Below are 27,691 nucleotides of genomic sequence, written 5' to 3'. Positions count from 1 at the left end.
ATTATCACCATCATAATGATCAGGTCATTGTAATTGTAATGATTATTTTGTAGGCTTCTGTTTCCAAATCCATGTATCTTTCAAGGTCGCCTTCCCTGCCCAACGGCTCAGACTTGTGAGTCATGCATGCACCCTGGGAGAGTACTCAACATTCCTATATGTCATTGAATTCTTGTAACTCTTTACATATTTATTTGATATTCTTCCAGCTGGATGAGTTCTCCCTTACCAGCAGAGACTATGTCATACTTCAGGGGCTCCGGAGAAACTCAGCAACTGCCAGTTGACAGATGGGTGCCCTCACTGCTCACCCAGGCCCTATACCAATCTGAAATGCCCCAGGGCCTTGAGTTGAGGAAGAAACCGCAGGGTAGAGGTTATGAACTGGATATGAGGACAGACAGACCTGTGTTTCTAGCCAGCTCCGCCCCTAGCAGGCTGTGAGACTGAGGTTCAGCCATTTCACCTTTCTGAGCCTCGAATTTCCCTTCTGCAAAGTGGGGCACAGAACACCTACTTCTCAGGACATAGGGAGATGGTGCACACTGAAGTGTCTGACACACAGCAGATGTTAGACGGATGAGCAGCTATTGAACCTCAGAATCCTGGCTGGGTGATGTCAGGCACACCCCACCAGCACTCTGACCCTCAGCTTTCTCTTCTGGGGAATGGAGAGCTGTTGTGAGCATAACATGAGGTCATGGGTGTTGAGCCTGGCACCAGAGTGTGCTGGAAGTAATGGCTTCTACTTCATTGCATTGAACTGCAGAAGTGTTCAGACCTGGATTCCTCAGGGCAGGAGCCCCCACGCCCAAGATCTGTGAAACGGAGTGAGGGAGAGATGGGAGCTGGCAGCACGAGGCCCTCCCCCGCAGATAAGGACATTTACTAGGCCTGGGGCCTTCCAGCCTGTCACCTCAAAGGACTCACTAGTCCCCTGGGTGCTGAGAGTTCCAGAAGGTCTATAAAGGCCCTTCCTTCCCTTTGAGTAAAGACAGGATGAGAAGAGAAGCATCCACCTGCTCTGACCAATGCCCGACCCCCACCCATTCCAAGACCCAGCAAACCCCTTTGGAGGGCTGGGCAGGGGCCTAGGACAGCCAGATGTCCTGATCTGAGCAGGATGGCCACATTGCAGGCAAGGGGGCCCCTATCTGTCTACTTTCCTGCTCAATCATTCATTTCTTTATGCATCAGTTCATCCAGAAAGACTCAAGCTCTTCGAATGAGCCAGGCACAGGGCTAGACTGCAGGGCACAGTGAGTGGGCGCCGATGAGTGACCTCAGGGAGTGGCAGTTTCCCGGAGACAGGAGATGCAGCAAGTCAACAAAAGATGGCACATTTGGAAATAAAGCAAAGGGAGAGGTGGAGGGCCAGAGGGGAGAGCTGCATTAGAAGGAGGGTGGGTCAGGGAAGGCTCTCAGAGGAGGTGAGTGGTAAACTGAGGCCGGGTACCAGCCAGGTGAAGTGTGGGGGCATGGGGGAGGTGTGTGTGTGGGGGTCGGTGTCCCAGGCAGAGGGGAAGAGCAGAGGCAAAGGGCCTGGGTGGCACTTGTTTCCATCTCCATCACCGTCACTGCCATCAGCACTCCCATCTAGCCAGGGCTCCCTGTGTGAGCTCCGGTAGCACCGGGAGGGACTCCACGTTCAGTTTTTCCTCCTGCACCCGCGTGTGGGCTTCTGGAAGGCAGGCTGGATCGGCATGGCCCCTGCCACCTCCTCTGTGACTCAGCACAGCATCCGGGGCAGAACTGTCACTCTGTCCCATGTGCCAAGTAACATTTGAGAATACACAGGCCCCGTGCTCAGTGCCCTGCACCTGCCACCGCACTTTATCCCCTCAGCCACCCGATGAGCTGGTTCCTCGGCTCCATTTTGCAGATAAAGAAACCAAGGCTCAGAGAGGTAACGTTGCTCACCCAAGGTCACACAGCCAGCAAGCAGCAGAGCTGAGATTCGAACCCAGTTCTATCTGGGCTCTTCGGCTCCATTGCCCAGGCCCTCAGACCCCTGGATTAGGAAGTGGTGGGGGTGGAGGGGGAGGACAGAGCAGGGCCCCTGCCCTCTGTTCCAAAGGAAGCAGGTCGGAGAGGGACGGTACGGCCAGCCAGCTCCATAAATAACCGGGTCCCAGGGCCCTGCTGGCGGTTTAGCAGCTGGAGAGAGTGTGTGTGTGTAATACAAACAGCACTAATCCCCTGTCAGTTAAACTGGATATCAGAGGAGACAAGCTTCCGAGCGGGGCGTCCTAATTGAATCGAATTGAAAAGGCGGAATGGGCGGCCGGGCGGCCGAGGAGGGCTGCCGGGGAGCGGAGCAGGCGGCTCAGCTCAGCTCCGCGCAGCTGTCTGGGCCTCTCTGCGGCCCTGGGCCGGGCAGCATTCCAGCCCCCACCACAGGGAGCCAGGCTTAGGGAGCCAGAATCACAAGAATGGGGGGTGCACCCCCAGCCAGGGTGCTCCGCCCCCTCCGGCTTCTCCTTTATCTGCTGGCTCTGCCGTTTTCTCTCCATCGCTGACCCTTTTTCTGCTCCCTCTGTTATCTCGAATAATGTCACTGCCTCTTTAGAATCTAGTCATCAGAGCAGAAAGAAGTCCGTGCTGACACTGATAAAAAAAAATACCATCTGTGCCTCCCGGGGAAGAGCTCGCAACCCAGCCGCTGGTGCCCCGCCCCACCACCCGCTGGCCTGCCGCTTCATGGGGCACAGAGGGATGATCAGATTCCGGGGGCGTCACCCCTCCGGGTGGCCCCCATACCCCAGCTCACTCCCCAGAGCCAGGGGGAGCCCAGCTTCTGAAGGTCTCAACCCTGGGGTGGTTTCCATTTTGCATCCGAGCTTGACATGATCATTTGTTGTTGTTTTAAAAGTGGTTTTATTACTGAACAGTATTCAAACATCAAACTTTATCCAAAAATCCAGATTTCTGAATCCTCTTTAAATAGAAAGGTTTGGATGTGGGTCCACCACCCAGCAGGGCAACAGTTGGCTGGAGCTGGGGGAGGGGCCTGCTTCGTCCTCCCCAGGCCTGGCTGGTTGGTGGCTGGCTGTCTGGTCCCAGGAGGCCTGTAAGTTTGAGTCACCTGAGCAGGGAGAGGTTATCAGAGTGATGCTGAGATGCAGGCAGGGAACAAGACCAGGCCACGGCGCCCAGGTGCATCTCATGGGCCTGGGACTCAAATCTCAGATACGAGAAGGAGACGGAGATCCAGAGAGGGGAAGCCACTCACCTAAGTCACACAGCACTTAGAAATGCTGACTCCCTGCACGGTGCTCTCCTCAGCCACATGAGGCAGGTGGGAGGTGGGGAGTCCCTATCCTGGCCTTGTCACACACCTTCACCTGACTCCCCATCAAAGCTGTGGCTCCTGCATCCACATGCCCTCAGTCCTCCTTGGAACCCACTCTGGTCGAAGCTCACGATGGGCATCAGCAGAGGCACTAGCATCTCCCAGGGCCAGCGAGGACACATTAGCAGCCCTCTTGCCCTTTTTCCTGGCCTTGGGATGCCCCACCTTGACCCAGCACCCTCAGCCATTCAGAGCCTGGGTTTGAGTCCAAGCTCTGCCACAACCACACTGTGTGACCCATCTCTGCGCCTCAGTTTCCTCATCTGGAGAGTGTAGGTCCTTGTGGCTCTATCTGGGAATGATCTTGAAGGACCAGTGTCCACCAAGCAGTGGACGTGCCTCTTAGAGGCAGATGGTAGGAGATGGTAACAAGGGGCGGGTGAGAGCCACTCTGATGCCCGCCAAGGACAAGGCCAGCAGTGTGCACACAACATCCCCCGCCCAGTGAAGTCAAAGGGGGAGTGGAACAGATGCGCTGTCTTGGCAACAGAAGGCAGGTGCTCGGTTCGAGGGGAGTCTCTTCCTCCAAGGTCGTGTCCTCCAACTTCCAGACATGTGACCATCACTGGCTGACACTGTGGTCTCAGGCAGCCCAGCCAGATACAACCAGTTGCTCCGATCCCTCAGGGCTGAAAGGGGTGGCCCTTCCCTCCAATCTCCCTCTGGGGACAGGACGTATCAGCAAAATCCAGCCTTGCCTTGTGATGAAAGGGGAGGAAGTCCCGGGCTTTGGAGTCAATCCTATTGGGTTCAAATCCTGGCTTAGCCACCTCTGAGCGGTTGCGTCACCTCTCTGAGCCTCAGTTTCCCCCTCTCTGATAATAACAATAGCTCCTATCCCCTGGGTGCTGACACTACGTACTAGGTGCCAGGCTATATTTTATTTACTTATTTATCTTTGGAGACAGGGTCTCGCTCTGTCGCCTAGGCTAGAGTGCAGTGGCGTGATTGTGACTCACTGTAGTCTCGACCTCCCGGGCTCAAGCAATCCTCTCACTTCAGCTTTTCGGGTAGGTGGGATGACAGGCATGTGCCACCATGCCCAGCTGATTTCTTGTATTTTTGGCAGAGAAGGGGTTTTGCCATGTCATCCAGGCTGGTCTCCAATTCCTGGGTTCAAGCGATCTGTCCACCTCAACCTCCCAAAGTGCTGGGATGACAGCATGAGCCACAGCGCCCGGCCTGAGCTGCATTTTAGATGTGCATTATTTCTAGTATTTCTACGTTACTGATGAGGCACCTGAGCCTCAGAGAAAATCAGGTTGGCCTGCCTAAGGCCCCACAGCTGGAAGTAGTCAGGCCCCACGGATCAAGGGCAGATCTGTCTGAGACCAGAGTCCACAAAACACTGATTGTTGGGAGGATTAAGTGAGGGCATGGGAGCTTCTGGCAGAGGAAGCAGACACTTATTTGTATGGATAAGAAAAATGAGGCCCAGAGAGGGCAAGAGATCTGCCTAAGGTCACACAGCAAGCCACCTTGTCCTGTTTCATTTGGTTTTCTCCTTGCCTTCCCCTCTCCATGTCCTGCTCACCTCCCTTCTCCCACAAACGCTCACCCTCGCATCTGGGGCAGACAGTCAGGGTGACACAGGAGAGCGCTGTACTTGGAATCCAGAGAGCTGTCTCAGTGCTGCGATTCTGCAGCTGAGGACTACATGACTTGGAGCAAGGACTTCCCCTCTGGGCTTGTTTCCTGCTGTATAAAACGGGGTTCACCACACTTTCCTCCTGGGCTTGCCATGAGTCTGGATGGAGGAAGCAATGTGAAAGGCTCCAGAACCACGGCCAGCATGCCAAAGAGTGGCAGGAGCCGTGCTGGTCAGTCACCTCACTGCCCTGGGGCCTGGCCCAGTTCCTGGCACATAGAAGTTGTACATTTAACATCTGCTGAATGAATAGTTGTCATGAGGAAGGGGTGGGACCCTGCCTGCAGCCCTTGGTGGTGGCAGGCTCTGGCAGCTTCTTTCTCTGGGCAGGGAGGATGTCCAGGTGCCTAGGACAGCCTCAGTGCCCCTTGAGCATCCAAGGGGGACACCCTGACTTCAGCCTGTGCAGTACTCAAATGCCTCAAAATGGACGCTTTCCTGATCAGATTTGAAATATGTGTAACAGCTCAGGTGCAGTGGCTCACGCCTGTAATCCCAGCGCTTTGGGAGGCCGAGGTGGGAGGATCACTTGAGCCCGGGACAACATGCCGGCCTGGGCAACATAGAGATCCTGTCTCTACAAAAAATAAATAAATAAAAAACAATTCGCCAGGCATGGTGGCATGAGCCTGTGGTCTGAGCTACTCAGGAGGCTGTGGTAGGATTGCTTAAACCCTGGAGTTCGAGGCTACAGCGAGCTGTGATCACACCACTGCACTCCAGTCTGGGTGACAGAGGGAGATCTTTTCTCTTAAAAAAAAAAAAAAAAAAAAAAAAAGATTAAAAAACATGTATATCAGATCTTGTTAACCTCTGAGTGAGGGGGCACAGAGGTTTGGCTCAGACGCCTGTAAAAGAGGCCCAGCTGGCATTCTCTCTTACCCGCTATGTGCAAGAGGCTCCCTGCTCTGTAAGCCCGAGCGTGGCAAGAATCAATGCACTCAGGCCTCCCCTATGCCCTCCCTAGGTCTGGAGGGAGGCAGGGGGTGGTCTGGGAGGAGAGGGAGCCCCTCTCCCTCCCTCGGACTGTGGTCCCCTCATTGCTGCTCTGGTTTTGGGGAGGACATAGAAACCCCAAGAGAGGCCAGAAGCTGAAGTCACAGCCTGTCACTTGGCCATTTTTCTGCAGCCTCGTTTGTCACATTACAAGGTTTATGGTGAAAAAAAAAGACAGAAAACTCTGGTTTGACTTAATAGCGTCAGCCAGTAACCTGGGACCCGGGGGCCCTTGCCCTTCTCCTGTACCAGGCAGGACAGCGTCTCAGCCCCCACTTGCCAGCACAGAGCCCTCTCACCCCAAGCGACAAAGATGGGCTCTGGTCAGACCCTGCAGAGTAGGAGGTCATGTCCAGCCAAACTGACAGGGTTCAAACCAGAGCAAACTCCCTTGGGTGAGTCACTGAGCCTGTCTGAGAGCATCTGTCGGCTTCTCTAAAAAATGGGAAAATAATTCAGGCCCACAACCCAAGACACTCTGAAACCGAGGACCTTGGCATCAAAATTCATGTGTCAGCAAGAGCAGCAGGTGGGGCATGATGGCTCATACCTGTAATCCCAGCACCTTGGGAGGCTGAGGCGGGAGTACTGCTTCAGCCCAGGAGTTGGAAACCAGCCTGGGCAACCTAGCAAAACCCCATCTCTACAAAAAGTAGAAAAAGTGTCAGGGTGTGCTGGCACGTGCCTGTGGTCTCAGCTACTTGGGAGGCTGAGGTGGGAGGCTTGCTGGAGCTTGGGAGGTTGAGGCTGCAGTGAGCTGTGATCTCACCACCGCACTCCAGCCTGGGCAACAGAGCAAGACCTTGTCTCATTAAAAAAATGAAAAGGCCAGGCCACAGAGGTTCAGCTATTATTTATGGCCTCTGCTCCACTTAGTGGGACTGTTCGTACTTGTTACTAGAGTAGGGGGTGGGTGGTGCTGCCCAGATGCCACGCGGGATGAACCATGGGCCAGGGGGTCTCTCCCTAGAACCTGCAAAATCCTCCATTCCACGTCACATCTGGCCCCAGGATTTGGACAGGAATTGTGGTTGTGTTGTGCCTGCACTGCAGGGTTGAGGTAGGAATTCAGTGGAATGATGCCCGAGGGGTTTAGCACCTGCCTGGCGTGTTACATGACCAGTGTAGAAGACAGGGCATTCCAGAGGATGACTAGCTGGGACTCTTCAGCAAGTCATATAATGGAGGAAAACAGGTGTGAACGTGTGTGTGTGTGTGTGTGTGTGTGTGTGTGTGTGTGTATGCAGGGCTGCTGTGCTAGATTAAAAGAGAAGCCAGGGCTGTATGTGTGGCATTAGACAGGGTGCTGGACACCTGGGGCTAACTGGAGGAAATGTGACTAAGGCCTGGGCATTAGAGGTGAAGAGATATGACACAGGTGACCGGAAACCAAAAAAGCAGGTAATAAAATAGCATGTGCAGAATGATCTCACTTGATCAAATAGCATGTACACACGTAGACGTAGACACACACACACACACACACACACACACACAGGGAAAGGTGGCAGCTGTTAATGGTGTAATCTCTGCATGGTAAAAACACAGTGCTCTGACATTATTGCTGCTCATCTGTATTTTTTCTATAGTGTATATATACTGTTTTTGTAATAGTAAAAATCTTATAATTTGAAAACTAAAGAGCTCAGACTCTGCAACCAGGATGCCTGGCCTCAAACCCAGCTCTCTGCCCCTTCCTAGAAGACAGCAGGTGCTAAGAGACAACCAAAGAATTTATCCAAAATTAGCTGGAAACCAGGAAGGGCTGGGGAAGGAGACAGCTGCGAGGTGCGGGCCACTAAGCCAGGCGTCCTCTGAAGAGCACTAGTGGAGGAAATGAGGGCGAAGGCAGCCCTGGAGGGAAAGCAGCTGATGGACCAAGCACGAGCAAATGGCAGGGCTGGCCCCCCCACCGCGCCTGCTGACCTGGAGCCAGCCACCAACGCGACTGGCCGCTAGCTGCCACAGAAACGTTCTTGGTGAAGAAAGGCTCCTCACCAGGCCGGGTGTAATAGATCACACCTGTAATCCCAGCACTTTAGGAAGCCGAGGTGGGTTGATCGTCTGAGGTCAGGAGTTTGAGACCAGCCTGGCCAACGTGGCAGAAACCCCGTCTCCATTAAAAATACAGAAATTAGCCGAGCATGGTGGCGGGCTCCTGTAATCCCAGTTAGTCAGGAGGCTGAAGTGGGAGAATTGCTTGAACCCAGGAGATGGAGGTTGCACCGAGCCAAGATCATGACACTGCACTCCAGCCTGGGTGACAGAGCAAGACTGTCTCAAAAAAAAAAAAAAAAAAAATACCAAAGGACTCCTCACTGACAGAAACGACATCAGTGCAACCACAGCAGCTCCTCTCTCTGGGAGAACTCACACTATTTCCAGCCTGCCTCCCAATGCAAGACCCTTGCCAGAACCAGGGAAATTCGCGGAGAACTTCAGGCTGCAGAGGCTGGGAGCGGCTCCAGCGAATGACTTGAACAGCACTGCTGTTCCCCTGGCAAAGAGGGCACCGGTGCTATGTGACTGCCTCTCTGGAGGAAGTAGGGGGGTGGGAAAGCTGGTGGGCATTAGGTACGCTTCTCCAACATCGACCCAAGGGATCTCAACCTCGGGGCTTTGGACCATCTTGCTAGGGTGCCTTGAGCCAGCTCTGTGCACTATTCTGAGGTTTGGGGGCTCTGGGGGACACACTTGTTTTTCAGCATAAGACAGTTCTAATCATGAGTATTTACGGAGCACTTACCATGCGCCAGGCATCGTGTCAAGGACCTTCTGTGTATTTTCTCGTTCGATCCCCATGAAACCTCCATGAGGTGGGTACTGTGAGTCCCACTTTCCCGATGAGGTGGCCTCCAGAGGTAAGCTGTCTCGCCCAAGGTCACATGGCCAGGATGTGGGCAGGGCTGAAGTGCTCAGCCACCACAATGGCGTGCAGAGATGACCGTGGGGTCATCTGGTTTGGCATCTTCAGCCCTGGCTGCATTTTATTATTTTAAAAAATATCATCTTTTAGAGACGAGGTCTCACTCTGTCACCCAGGCTGGAGTGCAGTGGCACCATCATAGCTCACTGTGGCCTCCAGCTCCTGGGCTCAGGCGATCCTCCCGCCTCAACGTCCTGCGTAGCTGGGACTACAGGTATGCACCACAATGCCCTGCTAGGTCACACTTTAGAATCACCTGGGAGCTTTCAAAAGCTGTCTTTTAAAAAAGATACCGCTGAGACAGATTAACTCAGATTATCTGAGTTAAAGTGGGGCCAGGAATTCGTGGGTCTTTTAGAAGCTCCCCAGGTGGCTCCAAGGTGCAGCCAAGAGGACCACTGCAGTCGGCAATAGAGAACGGGTGACAGCCGTACGCACCAACTGTCTACAAGGCAGCCAGGAGCGTGACACCAGGCCCACAGGGTGGCTGCAGTGGCGGTGGGGTTGAACAACTGCTCTGACCAAGGCGCACTGGCTCTGCTTCACTGGAGCAAGAGCACTGAGTTGGCCTCCCCCCCAGGAGTGACATCCTGTCCCCAGGGAATGAGAGAGGGTCTCAGCCTCTGTCCCCTGCACCCATTCCACAGCTGCCGCAGGCATCTATGGAAGCCTGGGGAGGCTCCCAGGCCCGCCCCCCACAGGCTGGAGCCTGGTTGTCAGCGGGCGCCATCACTGAGGACACAGCAGCCTCTGGCCTGGATGCTCAGTCAACACATGCGGGAACGGGACCCAGCCCGGGGGAAGTACATCCGAATCCAGAAAAACGAGCCGGAGCACAGAAGGCTGAAAAATAGTGGTGAGGCCGCATGCAGACCCCGCCCAGCAGACACATGCTGGGGCTGAGAGCAGGCTCTGCAGTCAGTTTGAACTGGCCTCAGATGCTGAAGAGCTGTGTGGCCTTGGAGAAGTGGCTCGATCTCTCTGAGCTTTGGTTTCCTGGTCTGTAAAACGGGGATGAGACTAGCAGTGACCGTGAGACGGGGCAAAGATGAGAAGGAGTGATGCATGGGCACGCCTAGCACACGGTGCGCGCTCAGTATTAACACTACTGCTTTAAGCGTTGCGTTTTTAGGGGAAGGGGCAGGGAACAGCCATCAATGATGCTGGGGCCATTTCTTCAAGTTAAGCTGGGGCAGGCGCCCTCCCTTCACTCTCACGTTCCCAGCAGTAACCCCAGGCACGGCCCAAGCCTGGCGTCCGGGTGGAGCTCCGCCCCTGCTCATTACCCTCCCCAGGAAGACAACAGCAGGGAAGGGCGCCAGCTGCCCCCTAGTGGCCAAGGGCAGACGCGCACCGAGTCGCTTTAACCACATCCTGAAATCCCTGCGGCGACCTCCACCTTTCCACATCTTTCCACTCGGCCTCTTTGCAGATCCGTGGCTCCCAAGAGTCTGGCTGGCAAGGCGCCAACTACAAGGGTTTCCTGATGGATGCTATCATTTTGGAAAGCACCAAGCTGACTGCAATATAAAGTTCAAATAGGGCCGGTGGGGGTTGGGGGAAGGGCGTGCGAGGCACCCGGGCTATGCACACGTGAGTCTGTTTTCTCTACCTGGCCAGTTAATTTCAGAAAGGAAGGCGTGCCCAGGAGCGAGGTGAGTTCTGCTTTCCTGCCTTACACAGGTCTGTGCACTTGTGGGTGCTTGTGATTCTGGAGCTAGGAAGCTCAGCTTCTCCCTCTGAGAAGCAGCCTGGCGTTGTGCCGATGGACTGAGAGCCTCGTCCTGGCAGACGTGTCCCGGTCCCTGTCCAGCAATGGCCACCTGGGAAAAGCCACCTCATCCCCAAGACACACAACAAAGTGACCCCAAACCCTTATTTCCCTCCATTGCTGAAGAGCTCCATGAAGGAAACAGCTGGAGAGGGGACAGGGACAGAGGAGGAGGGTGCTGGTGGCCTGGAGCCTCCCAGTCTGTGGTTGACACAAAATCTTTTTATTTTCCCTTTGCCATCTTTTTTGCAAACCTCTCAGGTACAGATTGGAAGAAACTGCACATTGACCCTGCCTTATTTAACCAGGCTGCTGCCTCCTGGACAGCCCCTGGGGGAGCCCTGCCCCGCCCCGCCCCAACCCGCCAGGTAGAAGGGAAGGCCACACCAAGTGCTGAATGAGCCAGCCACACAGCAGGTGCTCTGGGAGGGAGGGACAAGAGGTAAGGGAAGGCTTCCTGGAGAAGGGAGGGACCTGGCCCTGAGAGATGGGGCAGTTCCTGCTGAGGGAGAGAGAAGGCACTTCATTGCTTTCGGAACCCGGCCCCAGCATCGGAGCATCGGAGCACCTGACCCAGGCGGCCAGCAAGATCGCAGGCCAAGGCACGGGCCCGATGCAGATGGGACTGTGGGAGCCTGGGGAAGCAGCCCTCTCGTCTCAGGTCTGGAGCCTCAGAGGATCTTCCTGGGCCCCTGCTTGGCTGGCTCCAGAGGATGCAGAGCACAGACCATGCCTCCCTAGGTCCCACCGCTGGCCTGCAGAGCTCCGCAGGAAAGGCATCGCGAGCGGCTGGGGCCCCTCCGGCAGTGTCAGGAGCTGGGTGCCTGCTGGCCATACAGGGGCGAGCTGCAGCCCCCAGAATACTCCAGAAAGGGGCCTCTGGGTGGGGCTGCAGTGTTGCGGCTCCTCTCAGAGGCCATCCAGGGCCTGCCGGACTCGGCTGTCCAGAGAGGTGGCTGAGTGGACGGAGACACCGGGGGCACCGATGCTGGTTTCCCAGCAGTCAAAGCCACAGTTGGTCAGGGCCTGCTTCGTGGCCTCCACCTCTGGCTGCTCCAGCCCTGTGGGGAGGGAAAGTAGGTCACCCTTGACAACTCTGCTCCCTCGGCTCGTCGTATTCAAGGCAAATGCCCGGGTCTTCCTGCTGTGCCTTCCTGGCTGTGACCCCACCTGAGCCAACAGGCCCATGAGGCCCAGAGACTACCTGCAGCCCCTCTGTGCACTGAAATGCCCAGCCTCGCACGCCCCAGGGCTTTGGGGAGCAAGACTTAAAAACATGGGCTGTAAAGGCACAAGGACTTGGCCTTGCCTTGTGCTGGTCGTGTGACCTCAGATGAGTGACATCCCCTCTGTCAGTCTCAGTCTCCTCATCTGGGAATTCGGCTAATGCCAACCCCTGCAGACCCCAGGGAGGCTTACAGGAAATAATGCACGTAAAGTGCCTGGCACAACACCTGGTACAGCAGGCACACTCCAGAAATGTCAAGTCCCACCATCATCATGGGCGCTGAACTAGGAACCAACAGTGGGGGTCTGCTGGAGTGAGGATGTGGCCACCTCCTGAGGCCTTTAGCCACCACTGGGGGGAGGGGATGGCTGGAGGCCAACGGGGTTCAGTGCAAAGCAGAGGGGAAAGGAAGATGAAGAACAGAGAGGAGATAAAGATGGGAAGGGAAAGAAAAAGAGCAGTAAGGGACAAGGAACACGGAGGGAAACAGAGGCAGGTGGGAACGTTTAGTGCCTACTGTAGGCCAGGAATGAGCCTGAGGACAGCGGTAGGTGTCAGGTGGTAGACACCAGTGGAAGCCCCTTGCCAGGCCCCCAGGCACCGCACAGGTGGCTTCCTAAGCCAAGCCCATTACTCGGTCTTGCTCTTTCCCCAGATGAACGGGAAGGAAACCCCTTTGTTCTGTAGCAAGATCAACCCCATCCTGACCATGTCAAGGGGTGCAAGTGGGGCAGGGTGAGGCAGACATGGAGAGTGCCAATGCCCTGGTTACTCCCCAAGCTTGTGGGGACAACCCTGATGACAGGAGCCCCGGCCACAGCCCAGCCCTGCACCAGGCTCTCTAGGTACACTTTCGTCCTTGAATCTGGGCAATGATCTTGCAACCTAGAGACTCTCATCCTTATTTTACCAAGGAGGAAACGAAGACACAGAGAGGTTAATTAACTTGCTAAGGCCACGCAGCAGAGCTGACATGTTTCCAGGCCTCTTTTTCCTTTCAAGGGAATTCTCCAGGTGGACCCCTTTTACGAGCCCAGGCTGGCAGCCTGGCCCACCCAGCCCCAGGTATACCTGGCTTGAGAAGTGTGATGCCACAGCCACCGCCACCTGCACCAGTCAGCTTGCTGTGCAGTCCATGGGCCCTGGTCACCTGGCAGAGCTGGTCCAGAGAGACGTGGCCCACGCCGAGGGCATTCAGATGGTGCTGGTTCATGTCAATGAGCTCCTAGGGGAGAAGGTTCCATCTGTTCCCACTCGGCCTGCCTGAGGCCGAGGTACCATGCCCACCCCTGTGCCTGCCTCGTCCATCTGACAGTTGTTGGCTGGGGACAACTATTGGCTTTGCCTAGCGGGTACGCTGGCCCTCTCCACTTATAAAAGAATCCTCCCCTGCAGCATTTCTCATGGAGCTTGGGTAGAGCTGAGCATAGCCTTCACCATAGCGGTGAGCACATATCCTGGGGCTGGTCACAGAAGCCTCTGGCATTGGTGACTGATCAGGGATGGGCATGTGGGCCATGCTGGGCCAATCACGGCCCTCCCAGGGTTTCCTCTGCCCCTTTCCACTACAGCTGCTAAAATCATTAACTTCAGATACAAGCCGCCAGGATGATCTGTCTTGCCTCATGGTCAGATATTACGTAGAAGATGGACAGATTCCCGACCACATTATTTCAGCCCCTGGATCAAACTATACCTGAAGCCATTTACCTCTGGTCTTCTCAGTCAATATTGGCTTCTCAGCCAATGTATTCCTTTTCTGCAAAAGCCTGGTTGAAATGGATTTCTGTCATTTTCAAGAGAAAATGTCTCCATATGCCTCCCTACAGCTGCCTCGGGGTCTGGTTTCAGAGTAAGAACTAGCTGTAACTCCAGCAAGTCCATAAGTGGGCAAACAGCGGTTTGTGTGGGTTTCTTCAATTATGCAGGATAAACTTCCTGCTCTGCAAGAATCCAACAAGATGCATGTGGATGAAAAAATAAAACTCACAGCTTCTACCACCCAGGCACCGAGTATCTAGATTCCATTTACCAAACGCCCACAACGTGCTGGGGCTCTAAGGATGGTTCCAGCCATCAGGAAGTAAAAACCACAGGGTTTGGAGTTAAGGAGACCTGTGTTCAAGTCTCGGCTCTGCCCCTTCTTGGTCGTGTGTCCTTGGATGAGGTCTTCTGCGCTGGGTCTGTCTCCTGCTCATAAATTGGGGTCATAGGAGTATCTGCCTCAGCAGGGTGTGGTGGCTCACGCCTGTAATCCCAGCACTTTGGGAGGCCGAGGCAGGTGGATCACTTGAGGTCAGAAGTTCAAGATCAGCCTGGCCAACATGGCAAAACACTATCTCTACTAAACATACAAAAATTAGCCAGGTATGCTGGTGCGCACTCATAATCCCAGCTACTAAGGAGGCTGAGACACGAGAATCATTTGAACCTGGGAGGTGGAGGATGCGATGAGCTGAGATCGCGCCACTGCACTCCAGCCTGGGCAACAGAGCAAGATGACTCTGTCTCAAAAAAAAGGAAAAAAAAATAGTATCTGCTTCCTTGCCCTGATGATGAAACAAGGTGAGTTTTCTGTTCAATGCCTGGCTATTAGAGGTATGTGCTGTTAGTATTTTCACAGGTCTGTTACCTTTTCACAGGTCTGTTACCCTCATCCCCACTTTACAAAGGGGATAACAGAGGCTCAGAGAAGTAGTGACTTGCCTAAGATCACTGAGCTAGTAAGGTACCAAGCTGGCACTGGAAGCTGGGTCTGCCTAACATGAAGCTCTGCCCACCCTGCCTCTGAGAGCACCCCTGGCATCCCACACTTCTGTGTGAAGCTCTGCTCCGGGGCACCTGGATTGCCTGGACACCAGGAGTTGCCAATCACTGAGGCATCTCTGCAGATGCGTGGGGACGGCTGGTCAGGCAGGGTTGGGGTGGCCCTCCCCACGAGCCTGCCTCAAACCACACCCCCTGCCAAGCCCGTCGCTTTTGACAAATGAGCAGACAGGCATGATGGCTCAGTGGCAGCCCCGGGTGCTTTTCACCAGCCCAACGGGCTGGATGTGAGAGAAGACTTCTGGGGGCCGCGTTCTGCGCCTGAGCGCCAGGTGTCACGCTGCCGAGGCAGGTTCCAGACACCTGTCACATTCTGATCCAAAATCTGTCAAGGATCAGATGACAGGCTGTGACACGGGAGAACAGTTCGCTGGTTTGAGTGCAAAGCTGTCCAGGAGCAGCGCTGCACATTTCAGCGGCTGCCACACTGAAAATACACACAATGTATAATCAACGTGCTGCTCGCTGGCGTTCTCCAGGGGCTCGACAGGGTGTATTTTAGGCAGTGTTCTATCACTATTAATTTCCCACTCACGGGGACTGCGTTCCCTCCTTTCTACATGGAAGGAATGGAGAGCCAGGAAGACAAAGATGGAAGGAATGAGGGCAGAAACACAGGGATTCGGCGGCGGCTCTGCCCTGGCACATAGTAGGTGCTCGTGACAGATCTGATGAGTAAAGGGACAGACCAGTCCGTCGGCTGGAGCCCTGGTTCGGCCACTCACTAGCTGGATAACCTTGGGGGAAGTCCCTCTTCAGACCTCAGTTTTTACATCTGTAAAACAGGGATGAGACACCTACTTCACAGGGCGGTGGTTGTAAGGATCAAGTGAAAAACTCATTTGTAAAAGGCTTGGTTTAGTGACAGCTTCCACTCAGCACAGGGGCTACAGACTTGAATGCCCACAAAGGGACTGGGAGGCACCAGGCAATGACTACAGAGGCAGGGACTGTGGTGACACGGAGACCACACACCCCTCTCAAGGGGGTCCCCTCCTGTCCCTTCACTGACGGCTGCTGCAGAGCCGACTACGGCAGCTAGGGGCCGCCTGATCCTCTACTCTGCAAGGCAGCCAGATGGCTAATGTCAGTCCATATTCACCAGGCCAGATGGACCGTGTCCAGGGGGAGGCTGGGCCCTTGGGTTTCCTGAGCTCATGGCATACCAGACATTGTGCTTATGTGTCACCCATGAGACTCCAAGCTGCCTTTTTTTTTTGGTGAGACAAGGTCTTACTCTGTCACCCAGGCTACAGATTGACCTCCCGGGCTCAAGTGATCCTCCTGCCTCAGCCTCTCGAGTAGCTCAGACTACTGGCACGCACCACTACGTCTGGCTAACTTTTGTATTTTTTGTAGAGACAACGTTTCACCATGTTGCCCAGCCTGGTCTCAAACTTCTAGGCTCAAGCAATCCACCTGCCTTGGCCTCCCAAAGTGCTAACGCTACACGTCCGCTGCGCCTGTCTAATCTGAGTGTTCTTAAGACACTCCAGCGAGGCCACACGGCCAGCGGAAGTGGAGCTGGGATTCACACACAGGCCTGATCACACTCCAAGTACAACGTGATAACCTCTACGCTAGAATTATGCAAATGGTGGTAGACGGGGTTACGATCATGAAAAAAATAGTTAGGACCCGTCTGACCCGAAGCAGGCGGTTGGTAAGTAGGTGTTGAATGCACCCACGTAGTTGGCAACGGCAGGCGAGAGAGCAAGGAGGAAGTCGCCCCTGCACCAGCAGAGCGCTGTGTCGGCCACATCCCCATCCATCTAGGTGGGCTGGCGCTCCCTACACATGACCCCAAACCCGGTCCACTGTACTTAGCACGAGCCAGGCCCTGACCTCCTTCCCTGTACTCTCCCAATTACTCAGAATCATCTGGGAAGACGCCTGAAAATAAGATACACCTGTGTGGCCCACAGAGACCTGGGCCTAGGCCGGGGGCTTCTGAGAGCACAGGCCAGAGGCAGGACCTGGCCTGTGTGCTGGTTCCTGGGGGGTTCTGAGCACTGCCAGATTGCAGAGCCACTGCCTTGGACAGTGGTGGACTGAGCAACCCCGGTTCCTGCGGACAGGCTCTTACTTCCAGCACGAGGTACTGCTCCAGGGCTGGGGCCTCCCCCATCTCTCCCAGCACGCGCTCACACTCCAGGGAGATGGCATCTATCGAGGTCAGGAGTGGGGCCACGATCTCTGGGAACTGGAGAAGAAAAGAAGGGCTGGTGAGGCTGGGGGCAGGCAGATGTGGCGCAGCTGCCCCTGCAGTGGGTGGAGGTGTTCCCAGAGCCCTCACCCATCCTCTGAGGAAACTGTCCCTCCTTCTGGGCCTGGCTTTTTTGCCTTCCCAGCTGCAGAGTCAGGGTGCCTAATGAGCCAGACCACTGTCGTTTTCAGAGTCCCCGTCCTGCCTCCTGGCCAGGCTATGAACATGGGCAATACCTTCTTTTCTGCCAAAACCACCTCCCCAAGGGCCACCACCGCCCACCACACCCCCATAACCCAGCAGCCAGAGGGAGACCTCGAAAATCCAAATGTAATTGTGTCCTGGCCTTCCCAAAATCTGCCCAGGAAGGGAACAGGAGTCACCTTGAGCAGCCTGTTTCTGACGCCAGCCACGAGGGCCTTGGTACTGCGAGGGACTTTGGTGTTGGTCAGCAGGATCTGGAGAGCCGGCGGCCTGCAGGGTGAAGAGGAGACAGGGCCACACTGAACTCAAGACGCAGGAGCTGGGTCAGGACTGGGAGCAGTCCGGGAAGGCGCCCCACCCTGATACAGAGGAATAAGGGAGGCACAGGAGGTGACATTGGATGGGGCTTCCGCTGCTGGCCGCAGCTGCACCTCCAACCCAGCTCCCAGGCGGGTAGCCGTTCTCCCTTGGCTTTTCACTCATTTATTCATTCAACTTAAACTGGGACCTACAACGCGCTAGGCACAGCTGGGTCTTGGGACCAGGTCGAGGGAGGGGAGATGGGAGAAGGTCCGGAAAGGTTTTCCTGGCATGATGTAGACACTGAGAACTGAGGAAGAGTAAGAAACTACCAGGGTAAGAGCTAGCAGGGTGAGGATTTCTGGCAGGCGGAGTGGCCTGTGTGCTCCCGGAGGTGGTGAAACCCAGCAGTCATCCAGTGAGAAATTCAAAGTGGCTGTGAGTGCAAGGAGGCGCCAGGGTTCACTTGTGTGGGTCCCCCCACCAAGCTGGAGTCCAGGCAACAGGCCCTGAAATGGATCACACAGAGGGAAGATGCCCAGGCTGGCTGGTGTGGGCAGTGCCATGCACGGGCTCAGAAATTGCAGGGGAGGGCGAGGTTACAGAGGATGGTCCCCAGCACGCTAAGCCCATTCTTGCAGTACCTCGATGGTGCCCAGACCAGTGGCCCTGGTCTAAAACAGGTGTCGTTACCGAGAGTCAGTCATCCCCTCGGCTGCCCCCTGGCACACAGACGTGTCCCAGGCAGCCACAGTGAGCTTATTCTCCAGCGTGACCCCATTGTCCTCATCTGCCCCCAAGAAGCTGTGTAAATCCCTCCTAAAGCCACAATCCCAATTGTCCTTGTAGTGAGCCGTCTTTGAGGGCTCAAGCCAACATTTCTTGCCATCCACCCTGCCTTTCAGAGGGCTGCAGGCCAGGATGGAGGGCAGGGGATTTGGATTCCTCTGGCCCGAGACGGCTGGAGACAGGCAGAGCCCCTGACACCTTTATTCGCTCTCTTCACAGTTCAAGACTGTAAAATCCAACAGGGCTGGAAAGGGCTGCCAGAAACCCGCTTTATCTCACTGCCCATAAGCCCATGAAATTAATATCGATTCTCAGCCTTGGAGGCTGGCTTTTTTTTTTTTAACTTTATAAAAGATGAACATTCTATTTGGCTTTTCTCTTCCCTTCCAAGACAAGCCATTCCTCAAAAGGGCAGTGTTCTGGGAGGCCGCATCTTGATCCACTTCACAAACAATGCATTTTTTCTTTAGAGAGGCACCACGCATGGTTAGGGGCGGGGAGGCTCCTTAAGTCATCCGTGGGATTAACGTGGAGCCTGGCCCCCAGCTCCTCTGAGAAGCCGCCATCTGCTCCCGTGGTACCTCACAGCAGGCAGCAAAGGTTGGTTTGCTCCATGCCCCCAACCAGCTGGGCGGGAAGAGTTTGGGTGTCCTATCTTCATCTTTCTTAGACAAGTCCTCTACAGACAGGCCTGTCACCAGCCCCGCCGGACCCGGGCTCATACGCCATCCAGTGGGCACCACTCGGGGAAGCCGGGGAAGCGCCTGAGTGATCTGGGCTTGGCCACTGCCCCAGCCTCTTCTCCTCTCCTCCCTCCCGAGGGTGCTCACTCCGCTCAGCCACCCTGACCTCCCAGCGGCTGCATGGTATGCCAGGCCGCATGCTCCTGCCTCAGGACCTCTGCGCCTCGCTTCCTCCGCCAGGGACCAGCCCCACCCCACAGCGGCGTGACTCATTGTTTTCTGTGCAATGTTCCTTCAGCAGCAGCCCCCCATCCCCCATCTAACTGGCCCCCTCCTTCCCTTTCTAGCCTCTGACCCTGCTTGTTTCCTAAAGGTGCCCAAGATTACCTGCCATGTTCTCACAGAGCAACTGCTTTTTTGCCCCCTCCCATCAAAGTATGAGTTCCATGGAGGCGGGGCTTTGTTTTGCTCCCTGCGGAGGCTCTGGTGCTCAGCACACAGTAGGTGCTCAATGATACTTGTGGAAAGGATGGATGAACTCAGCCAGCAAAGAGCTAAGCACTTCAGAGCGCCGCTTCTGCTTTTGTCTTCAGGATCCCCTTACACAGACGAGGAGATGGAGGTCTGGGAGAAGTGCGTCACCTGAGGGCGCCAGCTGGCAGGAGAGCCGGACTCAAACCTAGGCCTGCAGACCCAGTGCCTCCACCCAGCACAGCAGCAACGCCCAGCCGTTCCCTGCCTGCCCCACTTGGAAAGCCTCTTCATTCCTCTCCTGATGCCCCCAGTAGACTGTGCACTGTGTCCGGCCACGTCTCCATCAGTTTTCTAGCTCCAAGGCCGAGTCCAGTGCTTCAGCCATGAGTGGCTCTCAGGAGACACTGAAGGAATGAAATGCCACCACTTCCATGAATGATTCCCCAGGCTCACAGTGGGATCTAGGATGCCCATCACTGTCACCTCTTCTCCGACGATTAGAGCGACCGCCTTCCCCAACAGACCATGGGCTCCCGAGGACAGGCCGGGGCCCAGCCATCTGAGAATCCTCCACGCAATCCGGCTCTGGTGGATCTGGGGAAGCTGGCAGACCAGCTTCCACCTGGGCCCTTGGGCCTCCAGGATCTCCTGGCGACAACTGCTGGAGCAGCCCGAGGAAGCTCTTTTACGTTCCTACTGGCTTCTGTGGCGTGCGGAGGTTGGTGGCAAGGGTGATTTTGCCGTGCAGGGGACACTGAGCAATGCCTGAAGACATTTCTGATTGTTGCACTGAGGGTGCTACTGGCATCTGGTAGGTAGGGGCTGGGGATGGCTACAATGCACAGGGTGGCCCCACCACAAAGAATGACCCAACCCCAAACAGCCATAGTGCCAATGCTGACAACCCTGATGTACAGCCTTGGAAAGGGAGGTGTGGCTGGGCTGGAAGATCCCAGAGGTCTAGCCAGGGGCCCAGGTGTGGCACAGTGACAGGCCAGGGTATTGAGCCACTAATGGAGTGGTCCAGCTAGCGGGGGCTGCGGGCCAGGACTTGCCACTCGTCCATGAAGACTGCCCTGGGTAAAGAAGAGAGAGCCCCAGGACGCTTACAGATACGAAAAGGCCCATGGAGGTAGCAAAGTGCCCTGGGACAAACACCACCCACAACTTGATAGAGGCTTAGGGAACAGCCAAAAAGGACCTGGCTCCCCTCTGCCACGTGTTTCATTCCTGACACCCAACAATTCTACCGTGTGTGGAAACAGAGGATGCTGAAATCTCACATGCACGTTTGTGATTCCAATGACTCCAGTGCGAGGGACAGAAACATAAAACAGGCTGAGAGTCTCCAAATGTCACTTCTGCCCTGAGCCCCGCCCAAGCCTCCCTCGGGCTTCTGTCCTGCCTCTGCCCCGCGTGCCTCCATCATGGTGACTCATGTGGCCTGTGGTGCTGTTGTATGTATCTGTCCCCACTCCCCAAGCAGACTGAGAGCCCTTAGAAACAGTACCCATGCCTTATCTTTCCAATCCTACGCCCAGGGCAGCAGCATCAGGAACACAAGAAGCAATGGGTTCTTGTTCACTAAGCAAATACAAGAATGAAGGAATGAGCAGCTGAGGGTCCACGCGCTCAGCCTTGCATGAGTTTCCCTTTCTTATCTCTCTGCAGTTTAAGAGCTAAAGGGGAGCAGGAAGACCAACTGCCAGGTCTTCCCCACCGCCCCTGCTTCCTTGCAGCTGTGGGCTATGAGGGCCACATCAGGGGACAGACAGCCAGGAACACCTGCCTCCTACAGTGCTTCCCAAATGTGCAGAGCTCTGCACCCTGGACACGTGGATGCAGCCACCGCTGAATGTGTGGCTCCACCCCCAAGTTACCTCTTTAAGGATGAAATCTTCCCTTGTTGGTATCGGAGGGCTCCTCCTAAAGAGAAAAACCAGCGGGTCAGAGCCGTGGGAAAAGCTAACACATTGGGTTGAACTTTGGGTTGGGTTTGTTTTGCCCCCTACAGGAAAGAAGCTAAGTAATGAGTCAGCCCAGCTTCAATTACAGAAGGTGCAGCAGGGCAAAAGGCCCCCGAAGCCCCACCAGGAAGCTCTCACCAGGCCTTGGGTTCCTGGGTCCCCTCCCTACAGGCTGCCCAGCATCCCCCGACAGGCCACATGGTGAAGGCAGGGCCCAGGACTCGGCATCTGGGAGGCCACCTGTGTGGTCTGCAAACTCCACAGCAGTGGCTCTGCAGCCTGAACCCGCAACGCCCTTGGGGAGCTTGCGGAAGCTGCAGCTTCCCAGGCCCCAGTCCCAACCCCGGAGATTCTGATTCATGGGGTATGAGGCAGGGCCCCAAGATTTCTCTCCATTCCCCGCAAAATAGAAAAATGTTATTTTCCCGGAATCCATTGATTTTTTTCCTACCAAACCAGCATAGACACCTGGGCACCTACCATTGTAATAAGAATTTTTAAAATAACAAAAATAAAATAAACTGAAGTCAGCGCCTACCCCAGGTGCTGACAGCATTGTCCACTCCGGAGGGGTTCCCGTGAATCACTCTCTCCCCCTGGAAGGCCCACTTGTTAATGAGCTCCAAATCCTCCTTGGTCCACCTGAAGACACAGATGTTCGTCTTTACTGTGGCAGTGAGGAGTGGGGCTGGGGAGGGCCACCGGGGGCAGCCGAGGGCAGGGGCTGAAGGCCGTGCTAGGGGAGGCCAAGGAGCATAGGAGCGTGTGCCCTTGAGTGCAGAAAGAACAAGTCTACGCTGAACCTCTCTAGCTACGGAGCATGCTGAACCTGCCCTTCCCTCTGAAGCCCACCAGGCGCAGTTGAAAGAGCCTGGGCTTTGGACTCTCGTGGTCCTACTTTGCCTCTTTTTTTTTTGATATGGAGTCTCACTCTGTTGCCCAGGCGGGAGTACAGTGGTGTGATCTCAGCTCACTGCAACCTCCGCCTTCCAGGTTCAAGCGATTCTCCTGCCTCAGCCTCCCCAGTAGCTGGGATTACAGGTGTGCACCACCACGCCCAGTTAATTTTTGTATTTTTCAGTAGAGATGGGGTTTCACCATATTGGACAGGCTGGTCTTGAACTCCTGACCTCATGATCTGCCTGCCTCGGCCTCCCAAAGTGCTGGGATTACAGGCGTGAGTCACTGTGCCTGGCCCCTTCTTTGCCTCTTACTAGCTGAGTGACTCTGGGCCCATTATCTAACCTCTCTGAGCCTCACTCTCCTCCCTGGATCATGGGAACCCCACCCTCCTCAGAGGCCAGCTGCATGTGTCTAATGATGGCAAGGTGTCCACAAGCAGTGGGTGGGAACTGCCACTATAACAGACCTCTGCATAAGCGCCCACGCCTGAAGCAAGCCTGCCTTTAAGAAGAGCGGGCAGAGGTGTGACTGTTTCCCAGGGCCCTGCAAATAGATCCAAAGCACCATCATTATGAATTCGAACCCCAGGAGCCCCAGACACCCCTGGGGGAGCCAGGCTGATCCCAGCCACGTCTGGATCTCTCCCAAGCACACGGCCTTGCAGCCTTCCACAGACCAGGTGTGGGCTCACAGTTTAAGTGAACAGACCCAAAACACGAGTATGGAACAAGGCAAAATGACCAGCCCCACTTCCCCATTCTTTTCTCTCTGCTTTTGTTTCCTTTCTGCAGATTCCTTCCTTGTGAAACAGCAGAAGCTAAAGGTGTTTCTGTGACCTCTGAGAATGACATGGCTCAGTGGCAGAGCTATGGAGTAAGCTCACTGCTTAGTGAGCATGGTTTTGTTTTTCCTTTTTCTTTTTTTTGAGATGGAATCTTGCTCTGTCACCCAGGCTGGAGTGCAGTGGTGCAATCTCAGCTCACTGCAACCTCCACCTCCCGGGTTCAAGCGATTCTCCTGCCTCAGCCTCCCAAGTAGCTGGGATTATAGGCACCCACCACCACGACTGGCTAATTTTTGTATTTTTACTAGAGACGGGGTTTCACTATGTTGGCCAGGCTGGTCTCGAACTCCTGACCTGAAGCGATCTGCCCATCTCAGCCTCCCAAAATGATGAGATTATAGGCGTGGCACCACGGTGCCCGGCCAGTGAACCTGTTTTGAAGCCCATCCCACCACTGACTCACTGGGAATCTGTGAGCAACCTCTTCACCTCAGACCCTCAGTTTTCTCATCCATAAAACAGAGATAATATGCCGGGCGCCGTGGCTCACACCTGTAATCCCAGCACTTTGGGAGGCCAAGGCAGGCAGATCACGAGGTCAGGAGTTCAAGACCAGACTGGCCAACATGGTGAAACTCCGTCTCTAGTAAAAATACAAAAATTAGCTGGGCATGGTGGCTTGTGCCTGTAATCCCAGCTACTTGGGAGGCTGAAGTAGGAGAATTGCTTGAACCGGGACCCAGGAGGCAGAGGTTGCAGTGAGCTGATATTGTGCCACTGCACTCCAGCCTGGGCTACAGAGACTTCATCTTAAAAAAAAGAACAAACAGGGCTAATAGTGTCTGTCTCACTGAGGATACTGAGATGGAAAAAACACACAAGTGCTTTGTATAATGACCAAGAGACAGGATGTGCTCACCCCAAAACAGGGCGTCTGGGGTCACAGTGCCTGATTCAATCACTTACTTGCTGTGGAGCCCTGAGCAGGTCAGTTACCTGCTGAGTCTCTTTCCTCATCTGTCAAATAGGATTTGTATGGACTTGCAACTCACATGGTAGCTGTGAGGCTATGATTAATAATGAGTTAACTGAGCCGGGCGCGGTGGCTCACGCCTGTAATCCCAGCACTTTGGGAGGCCAAGGCGGGTGGATCATGAGGTCAAGAGATCGAGACCATCCTGGTCAACATGGTGAAACCCCGTCTCTACTAAAAATACAAAAAATTAGCTGGGCATGGTGGTGCGTGCCTGTAATCCCAGCAACTCAGGAGGCTGAGGCAGGAGAATTGCCTGAACCCCGGAGGCGGAGGTTGTGGTGAGCCGAGATCGCGCCATTGCACCCCAGCCTGGGTAACATGAGTGAAACTCCGTCTCAAAAAAAAAAAAATAATAATGAGTTAACATCAGTGAACATACCACTAATTAACATGTGCCAAACATTGTGCTAAATGCTTTTTCAAATGGACCGTTGAGAAATGGTCCATAATCCTCCCAATTGTACCCTACAGGGAAGGTACAATTATTATCCTGTTTCTTACAGAAGTGGAAACTGAGGCTTGGATGGGTAAAACAGCATCCTGGAGATCACAGTGCTACTCACTGCTATATCAGAACCACATCTGCTGACCTGGAGCCCAAGCTCTTAGCTACTAACTTAATGGCACCAACAAGATATACTCACTTATTCAGTATTTATTGAGCACCTACTAGGTGCCTGTGACTAAGCTCCCAATAGGAAGCAAAACAGACAAGGTCCCTGACTTCTTGGAGCTTAGAGTCTAATTGAGAAAGTGAAGATCAGTAAGCAATCAATATTCAAATACAAACAAATACATGACACTGAAATATGTGACTACAAGGCAGGTGTTTCTGTAAGAGTGCTGTGGGCTGAATTAGGGGAGGGGGGCTTGAAGGACAAGGGGAGCCAGGTAGACAAGGTGTGGGAGGGTGCGTTCCAGATACAGCGGCCAGCCTGTGCAGCTGTGGAACCACACCAGAGCTGGCTGGCCCTTTCCAGGGACTGACAGGTGGCAGCATGCCTGGGAAAGAAGCAAGCAATGGAGGCGGGGGAAGGTAACTCAGGCAGCTGACCTAGCCCAAGGCCTGGCCCCCTCAACAAATGTGTTTGTTTTTTAGGGCACAGTTTGTTTTTTAGGGGGCTCAGATTAGAATCTTCAAAGGAGACTGGGCTCCAGTCCTTTCTGACTCACAAACACATGGTGGGTGGGGTGGGGTGGGGTGGGGGGGTCTGCTCTCTGCAAGGGTTCTGAGGAGTGACTGGCCTTCAGGGGAAGGTGGAGAATGGTTAGAAACAGCATAAACACACACACACACACACACACGCACACGCACACGCACACGCACACGCACAGTCACCCTCTGCCTTTTGAAAGGCAAGGCCAGTCTGTTGGCCAGCGGAGAATCACTTGAACCTGGAAGGCAGAGGTTGCAGTGAGCTGAGATCACACCACTGCACTGCAGCCTGGGTGACAGAGCAAGACTCCATCTCAAAAAAAACCAAGCTCAGAAAACAAAATAAAAAACCCAGCCTAGGAGGAGGCAGAGCTCTGTATTTGGGGGCCCCATCCACAGCTCCTATCCCGGGACAGACTGCACCACCTCTGTGCCCCAGATGGTTTCCTGAGGGGCATTCTCCTAATGAGAGAGATTCTGCGGTCAAGCCTGTCTTGACAGGCCTGAGTCACGTGATTCCCCACCAGCAGGAACGCAGAGAGGAACACCAGCAGGAATGCCCTGTAGGAGGTGTGGCGCCCTGGTCTCATGGACACACCCCCAATATGGAGTTCTCAGCTCACTGTAGCTTCTTTCATAGCCGTGTGGGAAAACTGAGCAATCACCCGTAGGGCACTGCCATCACCACACAGAGGAGGGCACGAAGGCTCTGGGGGTTTCCAGGCCACTGTCCTAGGGTGAGTCAGTGCAGAAGTGGGGTTCACCTAACCCACCACCCTCCAGCTCTGGACCGGGTGAGCAGAGGCGGCGGAGAGCAGGAGGAAAAGCTCGGACTGTGAGTTCACATCCCGCTCTGCCAGCACTAGCTGTGTGGCCCTGGGCGAGCGATTTGGCCTCTCAGGCCTCAGCTTCCTCATCTGTAAAATGGCTACTATGACACCTCTCATGTCACAGGGAGGTAGTAAGGTCTGAGCCAGAGAAGCCCCGCTCCCCCTGTCCTGCTGCTCGGGAGGGACACTGGCGAGGCTAGAACCACGGGTACCTGTTGATGTGCTCCCCATCCTTCAGCGGGTTTGGGATCTCCTCACACGTGGTCAGGAAGGCCGCTGCCAGACACACCGAGTAGGCGGCGCTGGAGCCCAAGCCCGCCCCGGGGGGCAGCTCCGACCACACTACCACATCCAGGCTCGGCAGGGTCCTGAAACACACCAGGCACAAAACGTGACTCTCCTGCAGGGCGGAGGGTGCCAGCACTGAACCGGGGGCCAGGCCCAGGCCTGACTCCAAGCATCCGGTCCACTTTTCTCAACTGGGAGACACTTCTTGACCCCAAATGTGGCCCTACTGAACATCAGGAACTCATGGTGAATCAGACAACTAGAAAACAGGTACCAGGTTTAATCCCTGGGTCATTCAACTAGGGCCCTTCCCAGAAGCACCTGGCAAGCCGTCAGCCCCTTTCCCCCACCTCCTTCCCATGCCCACATGCTGGACTTTTCTGTGGCCCTGCTCTGAGCACAGCCTGGCCCCTCGGCCTGCAATAGCCTTATACCTCCTTATCCCCCCGAGAAATCTCCGCCCATCTTTCAAGGCCTTACCACATGTCGCTTCCACTGTGACACTTTCCCTAGCTACCCACAAAGACCACTCCTGGCTCCCCTTGTAGGTCCCCCGGCGTGCCCTCCACACCACTGCCTCGTCACAGCATGCTAGGACTGTGTGTTCACCGGGGGCTCTCCCGCCAGACAGTGTTCCCCAACCATGTGTCACACGGTCTGCTTTTGATCAAAAGTTCCGAATCGCTACGTCTTACGTGTATTTCCTCCCAGCGAGAACTGTCAAAGTTCATGTTTGGTAATTTCCGCAAAGTACTTCTCCCATTTCCCAAATATAAAAATTGCAATACTGAATGTGTGTCTTCAAATTCCACACACTCACCCCACCCAGATTGGAAGATCCTGAAATGTCCCTCACCCACTTAAGGGGACACGCCTCTCTCAAGCTGAAATTCTGCCTCAGACAGCAAGTATCAGGCCATTTCCAAATGTGTCCTCAGCACAGAGCCTGGCCACTAAACCCAAATCTGCTGCTCAAGGGAAGGGCTGTCCCTGGAGGTTACCCGTTGGGTTCTGGACAAAAAAACAAACAAACAAACAAAAAAAAAACCACAACAACAAAGAGGCTGGGGCCAGGTGTGGTGGCTCATGCCTGTGATCCCAGCACTTTCAGAGACCAAGGCAGTTGGATCACATGAGCCCAGGAGTTTGAGACCAGCCTGGGCAACATAGTGAGACTCCATCTCTACAAAAATTTAAAAATTAGCCAGGTGTGGTAGTGTACACCTGTACTCCCAGCTACTTGGGAGGCTGAGGTGGAAGGATCACTTGAGCCTGGGAGGTCGAGGCTGGAGTCAGCTGAGATCATACCACTGCACACCAGCCT

The 27,691-nt window shown here is 54.8% G+C and overlaps 1 protein-coding gene across 7 annotated transcripts in view; it reads right to left on the bottom strand.

Annotated features, from left to right (window-relative positions):
• Positions 1-625: 625 nt before the first annotated feature.
• Positions 626-27,691, bottom strand: part of MVK (mevalonate kinase) — a 34,000-nt gene continuing 6,934 nt past the window's right edge. For 4 of the 7 annotated variants that reach the window (XM_032301041.1, XM_032301089.1, XM_032301033.1 and 1 more), the window contains exons 5-11: positions 26,292-26,447; positions 21,909-22,012; positions 21,284-21,329; positions 17,337-17,427; positions 16,834-16,950; positions 12,993-13,146; positions 10,900-11,754 (exon numbers count right to left, since the gene is read on the bottom strand). In XM_032301041.1, the coding sequence (XP_032156932.1) occupies positions 11,603-11,754; positions 12,993-13,146; positions 16,834-16,950; positions 17,337-17,427; positions 21,284-21,329; positions 21,909-22,012; positions 26,292-26,447 (820 nt within the window). In that variant the 3' untranslated portion in view covers positions 10,900-11,602. Of the gene's footprint in view, positions 819-10,899; positions 11,755-12,992; positions 13,147-16,833; positions 16,951-17,336; positions 17,428-21,283; positions 21,330-21,908; positions 22,013-26,291; positions 26,448-27,691 lie in introns of those variants that run through there. The other 3 variants (XM_032301069.1, XM_032301079.1, XM_032301057.1) reach the window with 2 other exon arrangements.

This window comes from Sapajus apella, unplaced genomic scaffold (assembly GCF_009761245.1).
Source record: "Sapajus apella isolate SASKATOON/1434 unplaced genomic scaffold, GSC_monkey_1.0 scaffold2, whole genome shotgun sequence".
Classification (NCBI taxonomy): Eukaryota; Metazoa; Chordata; class Mammalia; order Primates; family Cebidae; genus Sapajus; species Sapajus apella.
This window is presented reverse-complemented; position numbering and strand designations above follow the sequence as displayed.